This window comes from Rana temporaria, chromosome 1 (genome assembly GCF_905171775.1).
Source record: "Rana temporaria chromosome 1, aRanTem1.1, whole genome shotgun sequence".
In the NCBI taxonomy this organism is placed as follows: Eukaryota; Metazoa; Chordata; class Amphibia; order Anura; family Ranidae; genus Rana; species Rana temporaria.
Genome location: NC_053489.1, coordinates 151,959,731 through 151,971,256, shown reverse-complemented (window position 1 = coordinate 151,971,256; position 11,526 = coordinate 151,959,731). Strand labels below are relative to the sequence as shown.

General features: G+C 41.1%; 1 protein-coding gene across 2 annotated transcripts in view; it reads right to left on the bottom strand.

Annotated features, from left to right (window-relative positions):
- The window catches only part of SNX2 (sorting nexin 2), a 98,042-nt gene that overhangs the window by 1,362 nt on the left and 85,154 nt on the right, over positions 1-11,526 (bottom strand). For both annotated transcript variants that reach the window (XM_040344285.1, XM_040344293.1), the window contains 2 exons: positions 6,833-6,913; positions 4,320-4,391 (listed from right to left, as the gene is read on the bottom strand). In XM_040344285.1, coding sequence (XP_040200219.1) covers positions 4,320-4,391; positions 6,833-6,913 — 153 coding nt within the window. The remainder of the gene's footprint in view (positions 1-4,319; positions 4,392-6,832; positions 6,914-11,526) is intronic.

The window sequence follows — 11,526 nt, the reverse complement described above, 5'->3', positions numbered from 1 at the left end:
GTGTCCGGTACGTCCGTCGCAATATCGCAGCCCTGACAAAAATATCGCAAATCGCCGCCATTACTAGAAAAATACGTATCGGCCTTAACCGAGAAAAAAAATAGTTTTTTTTTAAAAAAATTGGGATATTCATTATAGCAACAAGTAAAAAAAATAATATATATATATATATATATTTTTAAATTGTCGCTCTTTTTTTGTTTATAGCGCAAAAAATAAAAACCGCAGAGGTGATCAAATACCACCAAAATAAAGCTCTATTTGTGGGGAAAAAAGGACGCCAATTTTGTTCGGGAGCCACGACCGCGCAATTGTCAGTTAAAGCGACGCAGTGCCGGAAGCTGAAATTTCGCCTGGGAACGAAGGGGGTTTATGTGCCCAGTAAGCAAGTGGTTAAAGTGTAATTTTTTCCCCCCCAAATTTTTTTTTTTATTAATTTTAATGGGCAGAATAAAATTACAATACTGGCCAATGAAATAAAGCTCAAACACATTTGAAAAACTGTAATTTAGGTGCGTCTTTAACACTGATTTTTTTTTTCAGTCAGGAGAAACAGCGGATTCTATTGTCTCGGTTATGACCCTCCCATAGCCCAATGTGTCCAATATGTTTCAATGCCCCAGATACTTTATCCTTTATTTTGGGCCTGTTCTATGATTCGGGGATTCTGAATACAGGTATGAAATTGGGATGGGACCCCCATGGTCTCTGCACCCCAAACAATGATATGCTCATTGTGTTCATAAATTTGACAGAGACGAATGATTGTGCTTATTTTTTTTGGGGGGGGGGGGGGGTGCACACTAGTCTCATATTGAAGTTACTAAAGTTACAAAAATTCTGCTTCGAAAGCAGTATTTTTTGGCCAATTTTCTGATCACGTGTACGAGCCTTAACACTAGTTAAAGGGGTTGTAAAGGTTTGTTGTTTATTTTCTAAATAGGTTCCTTTAACCACTTAAAGCGGAGTTCCAACCACAATTAGCATTTTTTAAATGTATGTCCTTTCATCCTGCGTTTTTATAATATAAATCTGGTCACTTACTATTTTACAATCCGCCGACGATCCGCATAGATATTCAAAAAAGATAGTTTATAAAACTATATCTACACCGTTGTCATTTTGCTTGTGGGCATTGTGAAGCCTACAGGCACTTTCTTCCTGGAAGTCTTGGATGGGGAGTGATAATTGGGTAGTGCACTGCATCCTGGGAAATGATGACACATTTCCCAGGAGCATTAGAGGGAGATGATGTCAGAATCCTAGGTGGTTTCAAAGGCAGATTTCATGGGACCGCATAGCAACAGGCATTTCCAGATGAGTAAACCAAAAAAAATCTTTTTTTCTTCTTTTTTAGTCGTAAGCTACAGTTTAAAGCAAAATTGTTTTTTTGATGGAACCTCCACTTTAACCCCCGGACCATATTGCTGGTCAAAGACCAGGCCACTTTTTGCGATTCGGCACTGCGTGGTTGTGCGACGTGGCTCCCAAACAAAATTGGCGTCCTTTTTTCCCACAAATGGAGCTTTCTTTTGGCGGTATTTGATCACCTCTGCGGTTTTTAGTTTTTGCGCTATAAACAAAATAGAGCGACATTTTTTTTCCTCAGTTTAGGCCGATACGTATTCGTCTACATATTTTTCGTAACAAAAGAAAAAAAAAAAAAAAATCGCAATAAGCGTTTGATTGTTTGTTATAGCGTTTACAAAAATAGGGGCTAGTTTTGGCATTTTTCTTAATATTTTTTTTTTTTTACTAGTAATGGCGGCGATCAGCGATTTTTTTCGGTACTGCGACATTATGGCGGACACTTGACACATTTTTGGGACCATTGGCATTTTTATAGTGATCAGTGCTATAAAAATGCATTGATTACTATAAAAATGCCACTGGCAGGGAAGGGGTTAAGTATGTTCCCTGGGTGTGTTCTAACTGAAGGGGGGGTGGGACTGACTGGGGGAAATGACTGATCGCTGTTCATACATTGTATGAACAGAAGATCAGGCATTTCTCCCCTGACAGGACCGAGAGCTGTGTGTTTACACACACAGCTCCCGGTTCTCGCTCTGTAACGAGGCGATCGCGCGCGCCCCTATTGGCTGCTGGGAGAGATGACGTATAGCTACATGATCTTGCTCAGCAGAGCCGACCTGTCGCCGTATAACTGCGGCAGCTGGTCAGCAAGCAGTTAAGCTAGTGCATTGTTGGTTCACTTGCCTTTTCCTTCTAAATGTTTTTTTATTTGTCTGAATTTCTCACTTCCTGTTTCTCCTCGGTAAGCTTTCCACCATCATCCATGGGGGTTAGTCAGCCGGAACAGCTTACCGAGGAACAGGAAGTGAGAAATTCAGACAAAGAAAAAAAAACATTTAGAAGGGAAATGGAAGGAAAAGGTAAGTGAACCAACAATGCACTAGCTTAAAGGAACCCATTTACAAAATAAACCTTTACAATCCGTTAAATGTCCATTGGGGTTGCTCCCCCAAATATTGTTAAGTGTGGGACGTGTTACAACACCCTGGCACGTTTGCCTTAATGGGTTCTGAAAGATTCTTCTGTTTAATTTTATACTGTCCTCTAATTTGGAAAAACTGTTGTGAAATGCAATATAACTTGTGTATCTACCTAGGCCAGACAGATACAGCAGAGAAGAGGTCATTCATTGATCCTGCAGTCTCTATTTTGCTATTAATACTTGCAGTTGTACTAATCTCTGTACATCCTTTTGCTTGTTAGGTTTTTCTAGACCATTAATCAATGGCAATTTGTAAATTACAAATTGTCTTGTTTTGTACTTTATTATTCCTGACATGACTTTTAAATAAAATACTTTTTTTTTTTCGTACCCACGCTGTCTGCTTGTAAAATTGTACTCTGCAATTACCTGATGAATACTTTTTTGTGTGATAATATATAAAAGTAAAAAATATTTATTTTTTCAAAAATTGACGGTCTCTTGTTTATAGCGCAAAAAATAAAAACTGCAGAGGTGGTCAAATACTACCCAAAGGAAAGCTCCATTTGTGCGGAAAAAAAAAGGACAGCTTATTTTGGGTACAGTTTGACACAAGCGTGCAATTGTCAGTTAAAGTGACGCAGTACCTTATTTCAAAAAAATGGCCTGGTCATTAAGGGGGTAAATCCTTCTAGGGCTGAAGTGGCTGTAAACCCCCTTCTATACCCAGTGAAGTGAACAGCCTCAGATGATACACAGATGAAACCAATCCTCCTACATAAGTTTTACATGCAGTCTTTCCCTTTCTACACACTTTAGATATTGCAGATTGTGTTAGAAATCTTTCTTACTGTTTCGGCAGTGGAAAGGGGAATCTGGGAAAGGCACACCCCCCCCCCCCTCCACATAAGCAGAGGAACAAAGAAACTTTCAGAGCTGTACTGCAATAGACAAGCTTTCTGCTCATCTCCAAGTTCCCTCCCCCACACAAATTTCCAGCTGGTTTTATCTCCTGTGTTAGAGAGCTTGTCAGAAGTTATAACAGAGCAGTAGAAAGACATGGCACTCAGAGCTTTGGAGAGAGATAAGTAAACACTACAGATATATGTTCCCAGGTCAGAATTCACAAATGGAATTTACAACCACTTTAAGGATTTATGAAAATTCATCCTTAAAGCGGGAGTTCACCCATACATTTTTTTTTACCCGTAGATTGAGGCTCATTTTGTCTAGGGGAATCGGCTAGTTGTTTTAAAATCCGAGCAGTACTTACCGTTGTAGAGATAGATCTTCTCCGCCGCTTCCGGGTATGGTCTTCGGGAGTGGGCGTTCCTTCTTGATTGACAGGCTTCCGACGGTCGCATCCATCGCGTCACGAGTAGCCGAACGTCGGTGCGGCTCTATACGGCGCCTGTGCACCGACTTTCGGCTACTCGTGACACGATGGACGCGATGGATGCGACTGTCGGAAGCCTGTCAATCAAAATAGGAACGCCCAGTCCCGCAGCCCATACCCGGAAGCGGCGGAGAAGATCGCTCTCTACAACGGTAAGTACAGCTTCGATTTTAAAACAACTAGCCGATTCCCCTAGACAAAATGAGCATCAATCTAAGGGTAAAAAGTGGTATTTCCGGGTGAACCTCCACTTTAAAATAAAAAAAGTGAACCATTCATGTCACTTGGTGTTCAATCATTTGATTTTCCAGAACCTAGTGACCACTGCTGTAAAAAGCTTTTGTGTTGCCTGCTAGCACTGTGATTATGTGGATTTCTTGATTACTCCACATCACACAAACATACAGTACACATAAAGAGATAAAACATCAGCATTAACCAGAGTAAGCATTTCAAATGTACCGGTACCTGTTGCTGTGTTTGTACTAAAGATTCTAAATACTTGATAATAACTGCTTTGAAGTCTTTCACTCGATCTTTCTGCATGAACAAAAAAAAAAAGCACAATTTATTAAATGTTGAATGAAAACCGACAAGTATGCAATTATTTAGGCTGAAGCTGATGTAAGAAAGAATCCTCTCTCCTATATTCCATGTATGAAAACCTCTTTCACTGCTGCACAGATCAGAACGTCTCTCATCATTTATATCCACTTTAATGATCAAGTTGTGTTTCAATTATTGTGTAACTGGGACACGGAATGGCTGAATATACACCTGTCATAAAGTGATCTTTCTAAAGGCTGGAGTTGATTACAATCGTTATACATAGCAGATAAGCTAGATGAGAATTTTCTGCTAACACAATAGCATATACACATAAGCTTGGAAAAGATGCAACTATATATGTTCATCTTTGAAGAGTCCAGTGTTTGATTTCTGTATAAATCAGATTCCTCCAAGTACACTGTATGACTACAAAGTGTAAGTTACCAATTAAGCTTTAAAAACCTATTCATGTGTCGACATTCATGAAGCAATCCCCATTGATAATAAAAAACACACACCTGTTAATATTTTTTACTACTAGTTTACCTGCAGTCACATAAATCCTATATCTCTTCTTCCTACTAGAACTCTGAAGGGTGTTAGTGAAGACTGGCTTATGGCGATTGCTCTGCCCCACTGATCTTCACAACAGTAGGTAGTTACTCCGTCCAGGAGATGCCGCCAATCAGGCTTGTTCCAATCAGGGGGTTGTGTCAGTCTGAAGTATCACTAGCCAACTACAGGTTTACAGGCACATGCTGTGCGTCAATGTGGTGCCCTATAGGTCCCAAGGCAAATGAGAGGACATAACCTAAATATGCCAATACGGATATGTTCCTGTGGTTAGCATGGTCAGTAAAGATCAGGAAACCAAGGATGGTGGAGGGGACTAGCAGGATCACTAAAGCCAGCCATAGACGGATCGCTAGATTCCCCCATTACCACAGTCCGTGTTAATGGGGGAATCACGTCTGCCTGGGTGACCCCACAGCAAGCAGCTTACTGTGGGGGCACCCAGCAGGAGAGAGGGGCCAGAGAAGAGGATTTGGGCTGCTCTGTGCAAAACCACCGCACAGAGCAGGCAAGAAGATGTTTGTTACTTATAAAAAAAACACAAGCACAAAGACGTTTGGTGGCTCATTTTCACGTGATCTTTTAGGCCCCTTTCACATTGGGGCGTTTTTCATGCGGTACAGCGCTAAAAATAGCACTGCTATACCGCATGAAAAATCATGCCCTGCAGGCTTCAATGTGAAAGCCTGAAGGCTTTCACACTGAAGCGGTGCGCTAGCAGAAGCGCTCCAAAAGTCCTACTAGCCGCATCTTTACCGCGGTATAGGAGCGGTGTGTTCACCGCTCCTATACCGCGCCTTCCCATTGAAATCAATGGGAAAGCGCGGTAATACCACCCGCAACGCGGGCGGTATTAACCCTTTTTCGGCCACTAGCGGGGGTTAAAACCTCACCGCTAGCGCCCGAATATCGTGGTAAATACGACAGTATAGCCACGCTACAAGTAGCGCGGCTATACCGTCACCGCGGCTGCACGCCTCAGTGTGAAAGCAGCCTAAGTTACTTAAACATCAACCTTAAAAGCTGTCCATACACTAGTAATATGGTGTTCAAAATTTTAAATTTTAAGAATGTTCATTTGATTTTTTAATCCTCAGTGGGATCAAATTGACATTCGCCGACACGCAGTTGCAGCGCACTATTCAAGCGGTTAAAGTGGGTGACGGGAAGGCAATTTAACACCTCACTGCCTGCCAAATGCTCTCTGAAGAGTCATACAAATGGGGAATGCTCTTCAGAGAGCAAAACTGGTGTTAATGAGCCCCAACAGTGTTGGTGGTTTTTGTTTGGGAAAGGACATTCATTCCATAATCAAATGTTAAGGCTTCATGCACACTGAAGCTGATAAACTGTAGTTTATTGGCGTTTTAGCTTTTTTTTTTTTTTTTAAAAGCCCATAAACTGCACTGTATGTTAGCTTTGGTGTCCATGCACACATGGAAGTTTTTTAGTGTTAATGAGCAGTGGAGATTATGGGCTTTTTTTCTGAACGCCAGAAATTTGCATTTAAAGTGCAGTTTTCCGGCGGGAAAACAAAAAAAAAATGCAAAACGCCGAAAAATGGCAACAATCAAAAACGCAGCTTGTTTTTTTTTAGCAATTTTTTATCCATTGATAAAAAATACAGCTAAAAAACGTTACACTGAAAAACGCTATTACAAAAACGCAAAAAAAGTTGAAAGGCTCCCTGCAAAGCTACTGGTGTGCATGGAGCCTAAAGCAAACAACATTTTAAAGTACTTTCGAATGACATTTGCCAAGTCATCGAATGTACAGAGTTAGGACAAATGTTTGTACAAATTACAGCATCAAACTAGTAAATATATATATATTTTTTTTCTTATAAAAAATGCACTTACCTCAAATCGCCCGAGTTCCTTGCGAATTGTTTTAGAGATCTGCTCGAAATCGCGTTCGCCTTGTTGAACTTTTGCTTCCCACTTAAAAAAAATAAATAAGATAAAAATAAAATTGAAATATTAAGCCGCTGCTGCCCTGGTGAAATTTATAACACAGCGTCCCTTCTCTTTCTTCTTACTAGTGCCCTTTTCCCACCATGATTACAGAGGACAATAGCTGGTGATTGTTCTATGACACAAGATGGACTGAATGACAATACGATTTTACATTGGGACAGTAGACAAGTTCTGCGATCACTGGAATACTGCACACCACTTGTTTATGTTAAATTAACTATAATGACACCTTTTCTCCATTCTATAACTGGACACGGACTGGTATATGATATATTGTAGGCATGTCTGATTTCAGTCACCTTCGAGGGAAAGGTAGAATATTTTTGGGTGCATCCACTATAAATTTCGGATTACAATATGAAACGCAATGGTGGTGTTTATTTTTTTGTGTCTCTAAACCTATACTGCTTTAATGGAAACCTATGGTGAATGTGATATATTGGCTGCTTTTGCTGGCATCCTAAATGCCGGGCCGTCTTACTGATCTGACTTCAATAAAAATCTGAATCGCTGACCTGCAACAAGTATGCAGCCAGTGAAGGCAAAGCTCTCGATCAGCATTCTTGTTTCTGGTCAATGACTCAAGTCATTTCAGCCAAGGTATCAAGAAGGCAGAATGTACAATGTATATATGTAAAAGCGCCACGTAAATTGACGGCGCTATACAAGTACCTAAAATAATAATCATCTCCAGACGGAGGCCATTATATCTCTAGATGCATAAACACAAGACGTGTGTTTAATAAAAGTAGCAATTATGTTCAAGAGGAAACCAGCAGCACCACACTGTAAGAGACTCCATTTTTAAAAGTAGTATATGCCATAGTGACTGTTTTTGCTGAATGTCATTGTTGCGCATTCTCAATTTAGAATTGCATGAACACGCAAGCCATATAAAGTGTATAGGAAACTTTTAGTTTGATTTTAGCGAACACATTCAACAGGGATACAAAAAAACAAAATAAAAAACAACAACATTTACAGAACACACAGAAAACAGTGAAAAAACACACACCATACAACATAATGCAAACATAAGCTGGTCGTTTTGTTTGACTTCGGCCAGCCATACATGTTTCGGATCTCGACCAGTTCAGCAGGAACCAGCTGAGATTCGCACAGTTAATGGGCAGGCTGAATGTACCAAGTTAAAAATCGATCAACTTGGGTACAACCAATCTGACAGATTCTCTTACGATGATCGCTAGCAGCTGCTATAGCCGCTAGTGATAATCACGGTCTTCGCCTGGCAGGGACAGCTCCCCCTGCCTGCTCCCACCCCCCCCTGCCGGGAGAAGACAATTGACAATTCCCTCGTTTGCACAGTCTGTGTTGATGGGTGAACCCGTGGTTTCAGGAAAGAATTTTGTGTATGGTAGGGCCTTAGTGATTGTAATCCCTCACCTTGTAAAACAACCGGTTCAGTTTAAAATTGAAATTAAAGACATAACGTGTGTGTACGTGTGAGATAGATATAGATATAGATATACATATATATATATATATATATATATATATATATATATATATATATATATATATATATATATATATATAGATATATATATAGATATATCTCTATATCTATATATATGTATCTCTAATATATCTCTCTCAGATAGATAGATAGATAGATAGATAGATATAGATATACCTATATCTATACACCTATCCCCCCCTTTATTTGTTTTAAGTGATTACATTTCTTCTGTTCTCAGATGCATAAGAGCTGGGGGAAGAGAAACAGCAGCACACTGAACTTCAATGAAAAGCTGCGACTCTCCTTCTGCTTTAGCAAAACCAAGCAAAAAGTTGCCATTTAGATCCCTGTAACTGTTTACAAATTAAATATGTATCCCATAATAGAAATAAGATATAGCAGTTGGCTGTAGAAAGAAACCATTTAGTTATTACACATGATCTAAAGAAGAAACCAGTTGTGTTATTACAAATGATCTAAAATACAATAATTGCGCTTTTGAAGAGAACACAAGTTAAGATCTGGCAACACGACATTTCCGTATTACAAACAACATAAAAGAAAACATGTACATAGGAAACAAAGACAATGACCAGGGCTGGACTGGGACAGAAATTTGGCACCTGGACTTCATCCAGACTGGCCCATTTTGACATGGCGGCCGGACAACTCCCGCACCCCCCCCCCCCCAGCCACCTAAGCCCCCTCTCCCCCTTCACTAGCCGTTCTACTTTATTAGAGTAGAACGGCTGGTACGGATACTCTTTTCAGCAGTACCAGTGGGGAAGCTAGACATTATTTCACCCGGGGCAAAGAATCAGTTCTGTGCCCCCCCTTATTAGACAAGATTAGGCAGAAGTGAGAAACTCCCAGGCCATAGCTGTTGAGTCAGCTGTGTGTCCCCTCCCCCATGCTCCTCTGTCGTCCCCCCTGCTCCTCTGGTCCTCCCCCTGCTTCTTTGTTCCCCCCAGGTGAGCACTGCAGGGAGGGAGAGACAGAGGAGCGGAGGGGGGGGGGCGGCGGTCTGCTGTCACTGAAGCCGGCCCACTGAGCCATCGGCCCACCGGGAAACTCCCTGTAGTCCCAATGGCCAGTCCATCCCTGACAATGACAGTAACAAAATAATGCAAGACTAGCCCACAAATATTCAAAGAAAACAAGCAATTTATACAATTAAATATTTCCTAACAAAAGAGAATAAACTGGAAAGGGGGATGAGGGGCTTAAGGTATCCGATAAACAAATTTCTCTTCTTTCATTTCATACATTGGTCTAAAAACACAGTGGAACCAAGCACATGATTATGAACATCCCAGCCATCAGACTGTGCTGCATGACCCCCCTTTAGGCATTTTATTATTGGTCTGGAGAGATACATGGGACTAGAACTTGGAGTGTCCATTAGAGAAGGTCATTGTTGATGATAAAGATAAGGAGCTACAACCCAATAAGGTGAAGAAATCCTCCAGAGCTCTCGGGTGCAGGATAAGCAGACGCACGGCTGCAAACAAACACAGTTCTAGAAGACAATCTGCAACTCCATACATGCTCATAAAAACCTTCAGATTAGTTCTCCGTAAAAGACAATTGTACAGCCGATGTTAATGCGTTTTAGCCTAGTGATTTGGTTGTGAACAAGGCCAACAAGGCTGAAACGCGTTAACATCTGCAGTACGAGGATTGCGTCTTTATTGAGAACTAGTAAATCTGAAGTTTTCATGAGCATGTATGGAATTGTGGATCATCCTCTTCATGAGCATGTATGGAATTGTGGATCATCCTCTTCATGAGCATGTATGGAATTGTGGATCATCCTCTTCATGAGCATGTATGGAATTGTGGATCATCCTCTTCATGAGCATGTATGGAATTGTGGATCATCCTCTTCATGAGCATGTATGGAATTGTGGATCATCCTCTTCATGAGCATGTATGGAATTGTGGATCATCCTCTTCATGAGCATGTATGGAATTGTGGATCATCCTCTTCATGAGCATGTATGGAATTGTGGATCATCCTCTTCATGAGCATGTATGGAATTGTGGATCATCCTCTTCTATAATTCTTAATGGCCCCAAGCAGTCATCCCCAGGTAATTGGCAGACCCTTGTTATGCTGTGGTATAGATTTATTTAATAAAGTGTTTGTAAACCCTTACATATACCCAATGAAGGGAGTAGCCTCGGGTGATACACAGAGAATAAGTTATACCCGTTTATCTGCAGCCATATATCCTGTACAGTCTTCCAAGAGACATTTTATACAGCATCTCTCAGCTCTGAAAAGCAGGGGGGTAAGGATCTGAAGTCTCACACTGCAGAGCTCAGCGAGGAGCGCTCTGATTGAAGAGAGGGACACACCCTCCTTCACATAGGAAACATGAATAGCTGTGGTGGTCAATCACAGGCTGTGTGCTGGAGCTCTCTTGCTCATCAACTATCTCTTGGGATTCATAAGAAGCTGTCAGAAGTTCCTCATGCAGATAACAGAAAAAATAGACTTCAGAGAGTAAATCACATAGTACTCTGGATAGAGACAAGTAAACCGTATAGAAGCATGCGCTTTGTTCATGTTTTATGTCTGAGGTTTACAACCACTTTTAGACTACTTCACACTGGGGTGGGGGCGCTTTACTGCTGTAATGGTGGTGTTTTTCGGCCACTAGTGGGGCGCTTTTAAACTTTGGCAGCAATGGCCATTGATTTCAATGATAGGGGCGCACTGCCCAAAAGATGCTGCTTACAGGACTTTTCCCAACATCCTGCTTGCGCAACACTCCAGTGTGAAAGCACTCAGGCTGGGGCTGCAGGGGAGGCGTTATACAGGTGCTTTACAGGCGCTATTTTTAGCCCTTTAGCGCCTGAAAAACACCTCCAGTGTGAAAGTAGTCCAAGTCATTTGTGAATGTACACACAAACTGTACAGCCTTCATCACCTGATAAATCAAATGGATCATATAGATGAAACACATGAAGGACGATATACTAAAGCCAGAGCACTCAGAATGTGGTGCAGCTGAGCATAGTAACCAATCAGATTCTAACTTCAGCTTGTTCAATTAAAGGGCAACTCCAGGGGAAATAGCACAGAAAAAAA